This window comes from Salvelinus namaycush, chromosome 8 (genome assembly GCF_016432855.1).
Source record: "Salvelinus namaycush isolate Seneca chromosome 8, SaNama_1.0, whole genome shotgun sequence".
NCBI lineage: Eukaryota > Metazoa > Chordata > Actinopteri > Salmoniformes > Salmonidae > Salvelinus > Salvelinus namaycush.
The window spans coordinates 3947522-3965334 of NC_052314.1; the positions used below are offsets into that span (position 1 = coordinate 3947522).

A 17813-nucleotide genomic window follows, 5' to 3' on the forward strand; every position below is an offset into this window, starting at 1 on the left:
CAAATTTATTTACATTTTAGTCATTTAGCAGACTCTCCCCACTGAGCACAGACGTCAATTCAACGTCTATTGCGCGTTGGTATCAAAGTAATTTAATTGAAATGACGTGGTGACAATATTGATTCAACCAGTGTATGCCCAGTGGGTCTTACCCTGAGTGAATAACAGCAGTGAGAGAATACATTTTCCTATTTATTTAATGAGGTTTTTATTTGGGTAACTGTATCAAATAGCACTGCTAGTCGTCTTTGGTCGCATTTAAAAAGATATTGATACAATTTATTCACAACGATGAAAAGTACACATCACATTATTTGCATGAGCTTCGGTCGATATATTATCATTTTTACAGTTTAATTCATTAACCACACCATTAAAACACAAATACTAGTACTTGGGCATTGAGTATGATACAGTAACAGAAGTTTACAGTTGTCTGAATTTGGTATAAATCATCATTGTGTTGCATGAATAGTTGTGTCCTGCCATTCTTTGTGCTCATTTACATGTCATACAGTACAATTACCTAAAGGAAAGTCATAATTTACATCCTAAAATAGTACCCTTTGTAGTGCACTCCTTTTGACCAGGACCCATAGGGCTCTGGTTAAAAGTAGTGCACTATAAAAGGGAATATGGTGCACTCCTTTTGACCAGGACCCATATGGCTCTGGTTAAAAGTAGTGCACTATAAAAGGCAATATGGTGCACTCCTTTTGACCAGGACCCATATGGCTCTGGTTAAAAGTAGTGCACTATAAAAGGGAATATGGTGCACTCCTTTTGACCAGGACCCATATGGCTCTGGTTAAAAGTAGTGCACTATAAAAGGCAATATGGTGCACTCCTTTTGACCAGGACCCATATGGCTCTGGTTAAAAGTAGTGCACTATAAAAGGGAATAGGGTGCTATTTGGGACTTAAACGTGGTTTCTTCTTCTGTAGTGTTTTGGCACAATGCTCTATGTTCATATAGAGGATCATTCCACAAAATAAGGTCCTTTTGCATCCCTTTGATATTTTAAGTAGGAAAAGAAAAGAAAAAAAGCCTGTTATTTTAAATGAAGCGCTCTTTAATATAGACCACATGGAAAATTCAATCAATCCGATTTTTTTTTTTTTTTTTACATGAATAAAGACTTCTAAAGTGACATAATTCAGCATTTTGACACGCCCCCCCCCTTGCACCCTCTGCACCGACTTCTAGGAAGATTTTAACAGACTTAAACCCCAAAAACGTCTCCCAAGTTTTCACCATCGTTGTAAAGCCCTAGTTATTTTGTTACTTTGACAAAAAGTCATTTCTAAAGATTATTTAGGGATTAAATTACCTGTCCCTCATTTTAAAGTCAACCCTGTTACGTGAACTGAAGTCTCATTTTAATAGGGCAAAATTATTCATTTTTAAATATTTTTTTTCAAAAGAGACATTGAACATCTAATAGTCAAATCATGTAAAAGCAGGTGAGCTGGTTTTACTCTTTATGGCCATTATCTGGCGTTTTGTGGTGGAAAACTGAGCGTGTCGAGCATTACAAGTCAACCCTGTTACCCATAGACAGAAAAGCTAGACATTTTTTTAACAATTAAACATTTTTGGTGATTCTTGCATTTAAAATTGCCACTCCCTGTTGCACACAAGCTTTCCTTCTCCCGTCACAATGGGATTTACGATGAGGTCATCAACCCTGTTACTTTATTGGGCATTGAACAGGCACCTACTGTAGTACTTTTGAGATGGGAAAACATGTCATGAAGTTGAATATGTGCTCTTTATGACAGAATATGAAAATGAGGTGAAATAAAACCTTTTTTCCCTTTTTTTTTTACCAAGTTACACTTCTCAAAAAGGCACCGAATTTGTGGAACGACCCATGAAATATACACATACAGTTAGTTGGCGGTTGGTTCATCCATCATTCATTTCCTTGATGACTTTGGCAATAAAAAGACAACGTCATTAATTAGTACAAGTTATTTCAACTGTCTGGCATTGGTTGTTTCAGTCCCAAGAAAGCAAGCGCTCGTACATGCACAAACGAGAATCAACACATTGGTATTATCTAATGGTACACTATTCCATACCCGTTTGGCTGTACACTCCCATTCTTTTTTGTTGTGAAGGCCAGTTTGATCCCACACACATCTCAGTGACCTCTGAACTGTGTGTCCATAGTGAAAGTGTAGCGTAGACCAGAGCCTGTAGCATCGTTTCCATTAGCTCGATTTTCTTGAACTGTATTGTTGGTTACGGGGCTCGTCAGTAAACATTTCACGATAAGGTTGAGCCAAATGCCACGATTGGGGAGATCAAGTCTATGTTCCACAAAAGCCGTCCTCAAATGGTACGCAGCCAGACAGTCCATCCGTCTAGACCCAAAGGGTAAGTCTCTAAAGGTGACTGTTGTATTCGGCGCATGTGACTAATAACATTTGATTTGTATGAGTAGAACAATGGTTTGAGTTTCCGTGTCTCTTGGATACAATCACAGACCAGCCTTTTCCTGAGTGATTATGTTCCCTTTCTCAAAACATCAGCGTCCAGCAAGGAGAGCACATGAGGAAAGGAAACAAGGAGAGGAAGCGCTTTACGCTATCCCTTTTTAAAATGGAAGCTGGAGAAAGGATACAAGGAATTGATGAAAGGCAAGTGAAATGCAACCCCGCCAAAGATCTTCAAGGACACAAGGAATTGAGGAGACTATTGAGATACGGCCCAGATCGACATCTCCCAGTGGATCGTTGGTTACAAGACACAAGGAATTAAGGAGACTATTGAGATACGGCCCAGCTCGACATCTCCCAGTGGATCGTTGGTTACAAGACACAAGGAATTAAGGAGACTATTGAGATACGGCCCAGCTCGACATCTCCCAGTGGATCGTTGGTTAAAGGACACAAGGAATTAAGGAGACTATTGAGATACGGCCCAGCTCGACATCTCCCAGTGGATCGTTGGTTAAAGGACACAAGGAATTGAGGAGACTATTGAGATACGGCCCAGATCGACATCTCCCAGTGGATCGTTGGTTACAAGACACAAGGAATTAAAGAGACTATTGAGATACGGCCCAGCTCGACATCTCCCAGTGGATCGTTGGTTAAAGGACACAAGGAATTGAGGAGACTATTGAGATACGGCCCAGCTCGACATCACCCAGTGGATCGTTGGTTAAAGGACACAAGGAATTGAAGAGAGTAGATCCTTCAGAAAGACTTGAGATAACACTTATGAGACGCAGCCCGGCCCCTTAGATCTTCCCCCTAAATCTGTAGAGGGCTTGAAGAAAGACTTATTGAAACACGTCCTGGCCCTCTAGATCTTCCAGAAGACGTTCTTCCTGTACAGCAGGAAGGAGATGAGGACCCAGCAGGAAGTGGCCAATAGGTTCTGGGTCAGGTGCTCTGCGTGGGATTGGCTGTTGGCCATGCGCCAGCGGAACGGGAAGTACTCCTCCAGGACCTCGTGGCCCACGTACACCAGGATGGAGTTCATACCTGGAAAAGGGTCAAAGGTCAGGATAGAGCACAGGGGGTCAGAGGGATTTGTTCAGGAGTTGCGTAACATTCAGATAGAAATGTATATAGTTTAGAACAGACGTGATTCTCCTGTCATGCAGAATAGGGATCGTTGTCAGATCTATGCGTTACATTTCTATATATAAAAATGTAGAAAGCAGAGCTGCTGATATAGAACGGGTTCTCACCAGGGTAGTAGAAGGGCGCCCCAGACCACCACCTCTTCACATCTACTGTGTAGTAGATCGACACCAGAAGCAGCAAGGCAAAACACGCCAGGGTGGTGACGTAGGAGAGAGACCTGACAGACAGACAAAACACGCCAGGGTGGTCACGTAGGAGAGAGACCTGACAGACAGACAAAACACGCCAGGGTGGTGACGTAGGAGAGAGACCTGACAGACAGACAACTCAGAGGTTGATGATTCCACACTACGAACTAGGGCACTGATGATTCCACACTACACTACGAACTAGGGCACTGATGATTCCACACTACACTATGAACTAGGGCACTGATGATTCCACACTACGAACTAGGGCACTGATGATTCCACACTACACTATGAACTAGGGCACTGATGATTCCACACTACACTATGAACTAGGGCACTGATGATTCCACACTACGAACTAGGGCACTGATGATTCCACACTATGAACTAGGGCACTGATGATTCCACACTACACTATGAACTAGGGCACTGATGATTCCACACTACACTATGAACTAGGGCACTGATGATTCCACACTACACTATGAACTAGGGCACTGATGATTCCACACTACACTATGAACTAGGGCACTGATGATTCCACACTACGAACTAGGGCACTGATGATTCCACACTACGAACTAGGGCACTGATGATTCCACACTATGAACTAGGGCACTGATGATTCCACACTACACTATGAACTAGGGCACTGATGATTCCACACTACACTATGAACTAGGGCACTGATGATTCCACACTACACTATGAACTAGGGCACTGATGATTCCACACTACGAACTAGGGCACTGATTATTCCACACTACACTATGAACTAGGGCACTGATGATTCCACACTACACTATGAACTAGGGCACTGATTATTCCACACTACACTATGAACTAGGGCACTGATGATTCCACACTACACTATTAACTAGGGCACTGATGATTCCACACTACACTATTAACTAGGGCACTGATGATTCCACACTACACTATGAACTAGGGCACTGATGATTCCACACTACGAACTAGGGCACTGATGATTCCACACTACACTATGAACTAGGGCACTGATGATTCCACACTACGAACTAGGGCACTGATGATTCCACACTACGAACTTGGGCACTGATGATTCCACACTATGAACTAGGGCACTGATGATTCCACACTACACTATGAACTAGGGCACTGATGATTCCAGTATTGCTACACTTATTCCATGGCAACAAAATAAAACACGAAGCAAAACTGTTTGGTGCTTTAAAAACCTGCTGGGTGTAAAATATGGAAAATAAATACATGTGACTCTGGATGACAGACATTATGTTTGTTTCCAACATCAGGGCTGTTTTCCAGCATAATGATGTTTGTTTCCAACATCAGGGCTGTTTTCCATCATAATGATGTTTGTTTCCATCATAATGATGTTTGATTCCATCATGATGATGTTTGTTTCCAACATAATGATGTTTGTTTCCAACATCAGGGCTGTTTTCCAACATAATGATGTTTGTTTCCAACATCAGGGCTGTTTTCCATCATAATGATGTTTGTTTCCAACATCAGGGCTGTTTTCCATCATAATGATGTTTGTTTCCAACATCAGGGCTGTTTTCCATCATAATGATGTTTGTTTCCAACATCAGGGCTGTTTTCCATCATAATGACGTTTGTTTCCAACATCAGGGCTGTTTTCCATCATAATGATGTTTGTTTCCAACATCAGGGCCGTTTTCCAACATAATGATGTTTGTTTCCAACATAATGTTTGTTTCCAACATCAGGGCCGTTTTCCATCATAATGATGTTTGTTTCCAACATCAGGGCTGTTTTCCAACATAATGATGTTTGTTTCCAACATCAGGGCTGTTTTCCATCATAATGATGTTTGTTTCCAACATCAGGGCCGTTTTCCAACATAATGATGTTTGTTTCCAACATAATGATGTTTGTTTCCAACATAATGATGTTTGTTTTCCATCATAATGATGTTTGTTTCCATCATGATGATGTTTGTTTCCAACATCAGGGCTGTTTTCCAACATAATGATGTTTGTTTCCAACATCAGGGCTGTTTTCCAACATAATGATGTTTGTTTCCAACATCAGGGCTGTTTTCCATCATGATGATGTTTGTTTCCCACATCAGGGCTGTTTTCCATCATAATGATGTTTGTTTCCAACATCAGGGCTGTTTTCCAACATAATGATGTTTGTTTCCAACATCAGGGCTGTTTTCCATCATAATGATGTTTGTTTCCAACATCAGGGCTGTTTTCCATCATAATGATGTTTGTTTCCAACATAATGTTTGTTCCCAACATCAGGGCCGTTTTCCATCATAATGATTTTTGTTTCCAACATCAGGGCCGTTTTCCAACATAATGATGTTTGTTTCCAACATAATGATGTTTGTTTCCAACATCAGGGCCGTTTTCCAACATAATGATGTTTGTTTCCAACATCAGGGCTGTTTTCCAACATAATGATGTTTGTTTCCAACATCAGGGCTGTTTTCCATCATAATGATGTTTGTTTCCAACATCAGGGCCGTTTTCCAACATAATGATGTTTGTTTCCAACATCAGGGCCGTTTTCCAACATAATGATGTTTGTTTCCAACATCAGGGCCGTTTCCCAACATAATGATGTTTCCAACATCAGGGCCGTTTCCCAACATAATGATGTTTCCAACATCAGGGCCGTTTCCCAACATAATGATGTTTCCAACATCAGGGCCGTTTCCCAACATAATGATGTTTCCAACATCAGGGCCGTTTCCAACATCAGGGCCGTTTCCCAACATAATGATGTTTCCAACATCAGGGCCGTTTCCCAACATAATGATGTTTCCAACATCAGGGCCGTTTCCCAACATAATGATGTTTCCAACATCAGGGCCGTTTCCCAACATAATGATGTTTCCAACATCAGGGCCGTTTCCCAACATAATGATGTTTCCAACATCAGGGCCGTTTCCCAACATAATGATGTTTCCAACATCAGGGCCGTTTCCCAACATAATGATGTTTCCAACATCAGGGCCGTTTCCCAACATAATGATGTTTCCAACATCAGGGCCGTTTCCCAACATAATGATGTTTCCAACATCAGGGCCGTTTCCCAACATAATGATGTTTCCAACATCAGGGCCGTTTCCCAACATAATGATGTTTCCAACATCAGGGCCGTTTCCCAACATAATGATGTTTCCAACATCAGGGCCGTTTCCCAACATAATGATGTTTCCAACATCAGGGCCGTTTCCCAACATAATGATGTTTCCAACATCAGGGCCGTTTCCCAACATAATGATGTTTCCAACATCAGGGCCGTTTCCCAACATAATGATGTTTCCAACATCAGGGCCGTTTCCCAACATAATGATGTTTCCAACATCAGGGCTGTTTCCCAACATAATGATGTTTGTTTCCAACATCAGGGCTGTTTTCTAACATAATGATGTTTGTTTCCAACATCAGGGCTGTTTTCCATCATAATGATGTTTGTTTCCAACATCAGGGCTGTTTTCCATCATAATGATGTTTGTTTCCAACATCAGGGCTGTTTTCCATCATAATGATGTTTGTTTCCAACATCAGGGCTGTTTTCCATCATAATGATGTTTGTTTCCAACATCAGGGCTGTTTTCCATCATAATGATGTTTCCAACATCAGGGCTGTTTTCCATCATAATGATGTTTCCAACATCAGGGCTGTTTTCCTAAAGAAGGTAAATCAGCTTTGTGTTCTTTGTGACACTAACGAGTTTTGTCCCGGCCCTACTAGGAAATATCAAGGGCCAGTTTCCCGCACACAGATTAGCCTAAAACTAGTCCTGGACTAAGAAACACGCTCAATGAAAAGTCTCCATTCAAAGTGCTCTTTAGTCCAGGACTAGATTTAAATCAGTGTCCAGGAAACTGGCCCTGAGAGTGTTAAACTGCATTATGAAGTGGTCTGGTCTCCTTACCATAGATTCTTGTTGACGGGGATGAAGCCTTCATTCAGTGAACATTTGGTCAGAGTGGCTGATATGATTCCCTGGAAAGATAAACATTTAGATACGTCACGCTAACAAGGAAAATACAGGCACGGTGAACGCAGAAATACTATGCTGCTATGTCTCTGTGTTGTCATATGAAGACCTATGGAGGTTCAGTCTGATAAAATATGGTACAGACCAAGGCTGCGTGATAGACCACGGCTGCATACCAAGGCTGCGTGACAGACCAAGGCTGCGTGACAGACCAACGCTGCCCGATAGACCAAGGCTGCGTGACAGACCAAGGCTGCGTGACAGACCAAGGCTGCGTGACAGACCAAGGCTGCGTAACAGACCAAGGCTTGTGACCGCGTCCCCGTGGTCTGACCAGCCTTGTGACCGCGTCCCCGTGGTCAGACCAGCCTTGTAACCAAGGCTTACGCGACAGACCAAGGCTTACGCGACAGACCAAGGCTTACGCGACAGACCAAGGCCTACGCGACAGACCAAGGCCTACGCGACAGACCAAGGCTTACGCGACAGACCAAGGCTGTGCGACAGACCAAGGCTTACGCGACAGACCAAGGCTTACGCGACAGACCAAGGCTTACGCGACAGACCAAGGCTTACGCGACAGACCAAGGCTTACGCGACAGACCAAGGCTTACGCGACAGACCAAGGCTTACGCGACAGACCAAGGCCTACGCGACAGACCAAGGCTTACGCGACAGACCAAGGCTTACGCGACAGACCAAGGCCTACGCGACAGACCAAGGCTTACGCGACAGACCAAGGCTTACGCGACAGACCAAGGCTTACGCGACAGACCAAGGCTTACGCGACAGACCAAGGCTTACGCGACAGACCAAGGCTTACGCGACAGACCAAGGCTTACGCGACAGACCAAGGCTGTGCGACAGACCAAGGCTTACGCGACAGACCAAGGCCTACGCGACAGACCAAGGCCTACGCGACAGACCAAGGCTATATACCAAAAGCTAATACAGTAATGACAAACAGCAATGTGATCGTCTCACCAGAACCAGGCTCCATATGAGGAACCGGGCCATTATACTGGAATGCTGATCCTTGTAGTGGAGGAGGATCTTTCCTGCCTGGATACAGATATCAGGGACAAAAACGGACCCTCAAAGTTAATCCCATTTATTACATTAGACTGATCCATTCAGTTAGGATGAGCAGAAACATGTAACTCCACGTCTGCAAATTACACACATCGCTCTAGTAGTGTAGAAACAGAACAACTGGAAAGAGAAGGAATATGTGAGAGAAACACAGATTAGTTTGGATGCAGAGAAGGAGTGTTGAGAGAGACAAACAGACCGAGACAGAGAGAGAAACAGAGACAGAGACACCGAGACACAGAGAGAGAAACAGAGACAGACACAGAGAGACCGAGACACAGAGAGAGAAACAGAGACAGACAGACACAGAGAGACCGAGACACAGAGAGAGAAACAGAGACCGTAAGAAAGAGACAAGAGAGACAGCGACAGAGCGAGATAGTGAATGATAATTCCAGTAACCTGTAGTCCCAGGAAAGCCATGAAGACAGAGTTGATGCTGCCAAGGACTCCCTCTGGATCAAAGGGCATGTGAGACTTGTAGATCACCTGAAGAACGAACACGCCACGTTATGAACCAAAAAACACACCTGCAGAAAGTCTTTTTCTCTTTGTTGCCTGAAAGAAGTCGGCGTTTAACTCACCCGTGAGGAAGGTGTTTGGTAGATGTGGTTCTCTCCCAGTAACCAGCGGTCTACATATCCAGCTGCTCCCCCAGTGCAGTTTGGGTACTGGCCCATGTCCCCAATACCACCTGGGCCCAAATAACCACTGAGGAGAGAGAAGATGATGGTTAGTGGATGATTTGAGTCAGGTGTTAGTTATCTCCTACTTCCTATCACCTCCGGCCACCCTCAGACTCATGGACATGGATTAAATCATATATGAACTGTTTTTTGTCCGTCAAAAGTACAACTCAAGTCAACTATTGTCAGATGAGTTGCATATGTAAAAAGTCAGACCATTTTTTGGTGTGGGGGAGGGGTGGCGGGGGAATCATCTCCGTTGTCATTCATCCTGTGACGGATGACTCCCATTGAAACAGTGTTGTCTCAATGTGTTCACGGCCATAGTCTTCCCCCGTAACTCACCTTGGGCAGTCAGGAACAGTGTTGTCTCAATGTGTTCACGGCCATAGTCTTCCCTCTCATCTCACCTTGGGCAGTCAGGAACAGTGTTGTCTCAATGTGTTCACGGCCATAGTCTTCCCTCTCATCTCACCTTGGGCAGTCAGGAACAGTGTTGTCTCAATGTGTTCACGGCCATAGTCTTCCCTCTCATCTCACCTTGGGCAGTCAGGAACAGTGTTGTCTCAATGTGTTCACGGCCATAGTCTTCCCCCGTAACTCACCTTGGGCAGTCAGGAACAGGGAGCAGGAAGGTGAGACAGAGCCACACGGTTTCCAAGACGACCACACACAGCCAGGCTGGCCAGTAGAGCAGGAACTCACGAGCAGAGTACCACCAAGCATCCTGGGTAAAAAATATATATTAAAAAACACCAAAACAAAACAACCGTTTTGGTCACTATGGAAACAACACCGACCAGCAGACAGCTCAACATTAACACCAAGTGAAATGGAAATGGGGTGGATTCTGTCTGAAAACAATCTCTTCAGTACATCTAGAACGGTCCATGTCACAGTTAGCTGATGTTGAGTGTCAGAAGATGGTTATGTGACAATGAGTACGGTTACATGCACAATAATTAATTAGATATTAAACTGATAATGGCAGCAGGGTTGATTATGTAATAGTCATGTAAAACATCTTACTCTGCTCATCTTAAACCAGTGTATAAAAGGTCATAATCGAAGTAAGCATCCGTCTGGTTTTCTGATCTTTAAAACGATTAGGACATGTGAACAGCTTAAAGAGGCGTTCCAGAGGTGTATTTGATCTGAGCATGTGCCAGCATCCGCCGAGCGAACCTCCCCGTTACGTGCGAGAGAGTTCAGAACTACTTAAAATATGCATCTTAGAAATAGTTCTCACATATAAAGTTTGTGTCCAAACTCAGAATCAAATACGATTCACAAAAATAATAACATGGTCGCTGTGGTAGAATGGTCATTTTTATTGGTGATTTTCTGCGTTTATCAAAGTCCCATCAGGTAGCCTGATTTCAGACGTGTCCATGTAAACAGGATTATTAGGGAAATCATTCTTCTTGCTAAGCATGTAAACGTTTTAAACAAACTATTATACTGATCTGACTGTAACCGTCTGTACTCAATGTGAGCGTTACAGCATATATTTGGAGATACATTTTGACATGACATTATTGTGACATATATTAGATTAGACGTGTAATAACATGGCTATAAGGCTGGTCTGACCACGGGGACGCGGTTATAAGGCTGGTCTGACCACGGGGACGTGGTTATAAGGCTGGTCTGACCACGGGGACGTGGTTATAAGGCTGGTCTGACCACGGGGACGCGGTTATAAGGCTGGTCTGACCACGGGGACGTGGTTATAAGGCTGGTCTGACCACGGGGACGTGGTTATAAGGCTGGTCTGACCACGGGGACGCGGTTACAAGGCTGGTCTGACCACGGGGGCGTGGTTATAAGGCTGGTCTGACCACGGGGGCGTGGTTATAAGGCTGGTCTGACCACGGGGACGTGGTTATAAGGCTGGTCTGACCACGGGGACGTGGTTATAAGGCTGGTCTGACCACGGGGACGTGGTTATAAGGCTGGTCTGACCACGGGGGCGTGGTCATAAGGCTGGTCTGACCACGTGGACGTGGTTATAAGGCTGGTCTGACCACGGGGACGTGGTTATAAGGCTGGTCTGACCACGGGGGCGTGGTCATAAGGCTGGTCTGACCACGGGGACGTGGTTATAAGGCTGGTCTGACCACGGGGACGTGGTCGTGGTTATAAGGCTGGTCTGACCACGGGGACGTGGTCGTGGTTATAAGGCTGGTCTGACCACGGGGACGTGGTCGTGGTTATAAGGCTGGTCTGACCACGGGGACGTGGTTAGAAGGCTGGTCTGACCACGGGGACGCGGTTATAAGGCTGGTCTGACCACGGGGACGTGGTCATAAGGCTGGTCTGACCACGGGGACGTGGTTATAAGGCTGGTCTGACCACGGGGACGTGGTTATAAGGCTGGTCTGACCACGGGGACGTGGTCATAAGGCTGGTCTGACCACGGGGACGTGGTTATAAGGCTGGTCTGACCACGGGGACATGGTTATAAGGCTGGTCTGACCACGGGGACGCGGTTATAAGGCTGGTCTGACCACGGGGACGTGGTTATAAGGCTGGTCTGACCACGGGGGACACGGTTATAAGGCTGGTCTGACCACGGGGGCGTGGTCATAAGGCTGGTCTGACCACGGGGACGTGGTTATAAGGCTGGTCTGACCACAGGGACGTGGTTATAAGGCTGGTCTGACCACGGGGGCGTGGTCATAAGGCTGGTCTGACCACGGGGACGTGGTTATAAGGCTGGTCTGACCACGGGGACGTGGTCGTGGTTATAAGGCTGGTCTGACCACGGGGACGTGGTCATAAGGCTGGTCTGACCACGGGGACGTGGTTATAAGGCTGGTCTGACCACGGGGACGTGGTTATAAGGCTGGTCTGACCACGGGGACGTGGTTAGAAGGCTGGTCTGACCACGGGGACGTGGTTAGAAGGCTGGTCTGACCACGGGGACGCGGTTATAAGGCTGGTCTGACCACGGGGACGTGGTTATAAGGCTGGTCTGACCACGGGGACGCGGTTATAAGGCTGGTCTGACCACGGGGGACGTGGTTATAAGGCTGGTCTGACCACGGGGGCGTGGTTATAAGGCTGGTCTGACCACGGGGACGTGGTTATAAGGCTGGTCTGACCACGGGGGACATGGTTATAAGGCTGGTCAGACCACGGGGACGTGGTTATAAGGCTGGTCTGACCACGGGGACGCGGTTATAAGGCTGGTCTGACCACGGGGACGCGGTTATAAGGCTGGTCTGACCACGGGGACGTGGTTATAAGGCTGGTCTGACCACGGGGACACGGTTATAAGGCTGGTCTGACCACGGGACGTGGTTATAAGGCTGGTCTGACCACGGGGACGTGGTTATAAGGCTGGTCTGACCACGGGGACGCGGTTATAAGGCTGGTCTGACCACGGGGACGTGGTTATAAGGCTGGTCTGACCACGGGACATGGTTATAAGGCTGGTCTGACCACGGGACATGGTTATAAGGCTGGTCTGACCACGGGGACACGGTTATAAGGCTGGTCTGACCACGGGACATGGTTATAAGGCTGGTCTGACCACGGGGACACGGTTATAAGGCTGGTCTGACCACGGGGACACGGTTATAAGGCTGGTCTGACCACGGGGACGTGGTTATAAGGCTGGTCTGACCACGGGACATGGTTATAAGGCTGGTCTGACCACGGGGACGTGGTTATAAGGCTGGTCTGACCACGGGACATGGTTATAAGGCTGGTCTGACCACGGGTAGGTTGTCCAGGTGGTTTCTCACCACACACAGATCCAGACATGGTTATTACATGATTACTTGTGTTATAACAGTATAATAAGTTTATTTACAGCAGTCCTGTTCATTCTACATGTAGTTTTATCAGTATAATGAGATGTATTCTGACCACAGGAAGGTTGTCCAGGCTGTTCCAGGCCACACAGAGGTCCAGAGAGGTCACCACCAGATAGGAGAAGGCCAGACGCTGAAGCACGCCAGGGATACGCAGGGAGTCCCATGATACTGTAGTACACACACACACACACACACACGTACAGACACACACACAAATTAGAAGAGTGAAACATTGTAAATGAGTGAGCACGTGTGTGTGTGTGTCTGTACGTACGTGTGTGTGTGTACATGTGTGTGTGTCTGTACGTGTGTGTGTGTGGCTGTGCGCGTCTGTGTGTGCGCCTGTACGTGTGTGTGCGTCTGTACGTGTGTGTGCGTCTGTACGTGTGTGTGCGTCTGTACGTGTGTGTGCGTCTGTACGTGTGTGTGCACTGACGTGGTCCCTGGCAGTAGTTGGGGTTGATGATGAGGAGTCCTATGAGGAAGAGCTGAACACTCCTCCAGACTGCCTTGGTGAAGAGAGAGAAACGTGACAAACCACACCGCAGGGCTGAGCTGACAGACAGGGATATAGACGTGCCCATGATGAACACAAACCTGAGAGAGAGAGAGAGAGAGAGAGAGAGAGAGAGAGAGAGACACAGAGAGAGAGAGAGAGAGAGAGAGACACAGAGAGAGAGAGAGAGACACAGAGAGAGACAGAGACTTCACTAGAGGCACACAGTTTCCTCCTATGGAGCAAAGTTACATTTCCTCAATAAAAAGCCAATACATTTTGTCCTTAAATACTAAATATATAAACTGATATTACCAGGGGAAGACCAAATCAGCAACTGTGAGTCCTGTGAAGAGAGGATATCGTCATGGTAACAATGCAGTCATCTATCTTCAGTGTCATTTTTCCTGAACATATTGTTGGATCTCCAGAACCTGATAAAAAACCACTAGAAGTGTGTACGTAATATTTTCCTATTCTGAACGAACGGTGGACTCACCGTTCCAGCTCTCGTGTCTGAAGAACCAGTACCTCCCTCCTCCGTAGTTGACAAACACCATGATGACCAGGGACAACCCTCTGAAAGTGTCCAGGGATCGGAGCCTCCGGCTGGGGGTGGCGGGGGTGGGGAGTATGGTGTCTGTGGCCGTCTCCACCGTCCTGCCGGGAAACCCCAGCTCCTAGGAGAAAAGAGGAGAGGAAGTCAAAAGGTGTTAGTGTTGGGCTGGAACAAAAGCCTGCATACCCTGTATAGTATTATCTCTCCAGGACCAAGGGTATTGAACAATGCTTTAGGAGCATAGTTCAGCCACGTTGAGAAGAAAATATAACAACTGTAGCGCCCCCCCCGATCAACTGTAGCGCCCCCCCCCCCCCGGTCAACTGTAGCGCTCCCCCCCCGGTCAACTGTAGCGACCCCCCCCCCCCCCCCCCCAGATCAACTGTAGCGACCCCCCCCCCCCGTCAACTGTAGCGACCCCCCCCCCCCCGATCAACTGTAGCGGCCCCCCCCCCCGATCAACTGTAGCGACTCCCCCCCCCGGTCAACTGTAGCGACCCCCCCCCGGTCAACTGTAGCGCCCCCCCCCCCCCCCCCCCCCCCCCCCCCCCCGATCAACTGTAGCGGCCCCCCTGATCAACAGTAGTGACCCCAGTTCTAGAACTAAGTCTGGATGAACACCACAGAGACTCACTGAGTTGATAAGCCTCTCAGTTTCCATGGAGTTGCCCAATCGGAACATCAGATTCTTCACCACGTCCAGCCTGTACCATACAAGACATAACCAATCGATTAGGAGAAGCCTCTGATCATCTCTCCACGAAAAATGCAAATGGAAGGCTCAAGACAATGGGATGACATACGGTAACATAGTAAATGGAAACGTGTGTTTATGTTATGTAAAATAATCCAAACCTACCCCATGACTGTGCCTCCAACAGCAGACAGTAGAGCCAGTCCCGTGAACAACAGAAAGGCCACCATGATGGCTTTAAGGACAGAAAGGCATTTCATTGTTCAAAATTATGGTTTCACAGCACTAACATAAAAGTGCGTGTGTGCGCGTGTGAGAGAGAGAGTGTGAGAGAGAGAGAGAGAGTGTGTGAGTGAGTGTGTGTGTGTGAGAGAGAGAGAGTGTGTGAGTATATGTGTGTGAGTGTGTGTGTGTGTGTGTGTGTGTGTGTGTGTGTGTGTGTGTGTGTGTGTGTGTGTGTGTGTGTGTGTGTGAGTGTGTGTGTGTGTGTGTGAGAGAGAGAGAGTGTGTGAGTGTGTATGTGTGTGAGTGTGTGTGTGTGTGTGTGGGAGAGAGTGTGTGTGTCCTCACGCAGGTAGCTGTTGACCGGTTCTGTGTCAGTGATCATGGAACAGTTGACCACTGATGAGTCATTCAGGTTCTTGACCCACAGAGAGTAGTTACCATGCTCCCAGAAGTGGAAATGAACCCTGGGGAGGAGACAGGAAACTACTACCAGTGAGTGTACTTCCTGTAGAAATACAATGCATTTGCTAGATATTATATCTCATTGAATTATACCCTACAGTCCAAAATCCAACTGTAGACACTGAGGTCCAATACTTTCAGATCTATAATAAAGGTGTATGTCCCAAACGGTATCCTTCTCCCTATATAGTGCACTACTTTAGTAGAGCCCTGGTCACTAGTAGTTCACTATGTAGGGAATAGGGCTCTGGTCACTAGTAGTTCACTATATAGGGAATAGGGCTGGACATAGGGCCAGGGTTGGTTAGTAGTGGTAATGTTGATAGGTGGTTCCTTACTTACGTGCAGAGTTCCAGGCTGATGGTGGTGTGTGTGTGTGTGTGTGTGTGTGTGTGTGTGTGTGTGTGTGTGTGTGTGTGTGTGTGTGTGTGTGTGTGTGTACTTACTTGCAGAGTTCCAGGCTGACGAGGCTGCTGTTGAACTGCAGGGTGATGCCATGCTGTGTGCCCACGGTGAAGTCCACTGAGCTGGGTATGCCTGGTCCAGGGCCTGCTGGCACCACACCCAGGGGCTGGTACACACACTGGAGCACAGGGGAAATATGACGACAACAGTGTGTGTGTGAGTGTGAGTGTGAGTGTGTGTGTGTGTGATACAGCAGTAAAGGTCAGTCTTACCTGATAGCAGTGGTCTGATAGCCAGCTCACGACCATCTCAGCATCCAGCTCATTGTTGACAGTGAGAGAGGCCTCGTCCATCTTTACTACTGCAGCCTTATGCCGAGGGTGGCATACTGGGGAACACACACACAGAGAGAGACAGAGAGAGAGAGAAAGAGAGATTGACACACACCCACACAGAGAGAAAGCGAGTGAAACGCAGATCTGATAAGAATAGTTACACACAGTCTTTGATGAACAGTGGCGTAAATAGAGGCTTATATTTAAGCTGAGACACACACACGTCTAGTCTAGATAGAACGTGTACAATGGTCCATCAGTGTAGGCCTACACTGCAGTAGCTGCTTAGTGACTACTACTCTCCTCGTTGTTGACAACCGTTAACCTCGAATAAAAAACTCCTGCTGTATAGACTATCCTTCAAACGTTATTGTCCTCATTTGGCATGCACAGTACTTACCACGAAGTCAGCCTCTAACCAATGTGTGATCGGTAGCTAGCTAGCCAAGACTAGCCGCAAGTCAACAGCCCTCGCCTTCAGACTGCTGCTAGTTACTGAATCACAATAGAGGGAGGGAGGCATGACGTTATGGCTGTCACACTCCCGATATCATGTGATTTATTAATCCGCTTCTCCTCGAAGTGAAAAAATAAATAGCCCCGAGGAGCCGGGAAGTTTAAACGTTGCTGTGATATAGGGCGGTTAGCTAAACCAGCGTTTTTTCAGTGGCTGACAATGGCCTAGGTAACGTTAACCACACACTATTGTAGATGATAGGAGATTTCCAAGTTAGCATTAGCTACAGCACACAATACGTGGCTAGCTAGCTACCGTTGTCACTACCACGTCTGTCGCTTCTTACGACCAAACGAGGAAATGAAACCACCACATTTAGTAATTTCAATCATTTGTGGCATAAAGTTTCAGACAAAGAGTGAGTTTTCATATTGTTTAACTCGCTAGCGAACGTTTAACTAACCTTAGCCCTGGGAGTTTTTTTTTAACCAGCACAGATGGATTTAATTAACTATTCATAATTTTACTTACAGGGGACTTCTGCCACGCAAATGGCAACCAGCAAAGCAATCACTGCTAGGAAAAACACCTTGTAATGCTTTTCTGGTTGTACCATGTTGATGTTTTTCTCCCTTCCCTCCCAGTCCCCACCGACCGACTATGTGCCTTTGCGTTTTGTCTTTATTTTGCCTCTTTCCATAACACTTCCGATCCCACCTTGTTTTGTTTTTTTACATGCTAGTGAGAGCGAGGAGGGTCAAAGTACGATTACACAACGGTGCTGCACGTGAATCAA

At 46.5% G+C, this 17813-nt stretch overlaps 1 protein-coding gene across 3 annotated transcripts; it reads right to left on the reverse strand.

Moving 5' to 3' along the window:
* Positions 1-1088: 1088 nt before the first annotated feature.
* LOC120052312 (heparan-alpha-glucosaminide N-acetyltransferase-like) lies at positions 1089-17753 on the reverse strand. Of its 3 annotated transcripts, none has more exons than XM_038999146.1 (17): positions 17549-17751; positions 16498-16613; positions 16267-16403; positions 15704-15822; positions 15299-15368; positions 15074-15143; positions 14380-14560; positions 14196-14226; positions 13821-13981; positions 13437-13552; positions 10166-10287; positions 9459-9585; positions 9277-9363; positions 8767-8844; positions 7717-7787; positions 3708-3820; positions 1089-3498 (listed from the first exon to the last, which is right to left on the reverse strand). In XM_038999146.1, exons 1-17 carry the CDS (start codon positions 17631-17633, stop codon positions 3317-3319), a joined length of 1866 nt encoding a protein of 621 aa, XP_038855074.1. In that variant the 5' UTR covers positions 17634-17751; the 3' UTR covers positions 1089-3316. The 3 variants fall into 3 exon arrangements, with proteins under 3 accessions (XP_038855074.1, XP_038855075.1, XP_038855076.1); XM_038999147.1 differs by lacking the exon at positions 17549-17751 and adding an exon at positions 16961-17068; XM_038999148.1 differs by having other exon boundaries at positions 3381-3498; positions 3708-3867; positions 17549-17753.
* Positions 17754-17813: the final 60 nt, after the last annotated feature.

What these genes read in the sequence shown, in the direction of transcription:
- LOC120052312 (XM_038999146.1), bottom strand. Translation starts at nt 17,633, where the DNA reads ATGGTACAACCAGAAAAGCATTACAAGGTGTTTTTCCTAGCAGTGATT. An exon ending in CAGACACGAGAGCTGGAACG is followed by an intron (nt 14,227 to 14,379) that starts GTGAGTCCACCG and finishes CTCTCTTCACAG; the next exon opens with GACTCACAGTTGCTGATTTG. An exon ending in GGCGCCCTTCTACTACCCTG is followed by an intron (nt 3,499 to 3,707) that starts GTGAGAACCCGT and finishes ACCCTTTTCCAG; the next exon opens with GTATGAACTCCATCCTGGTG.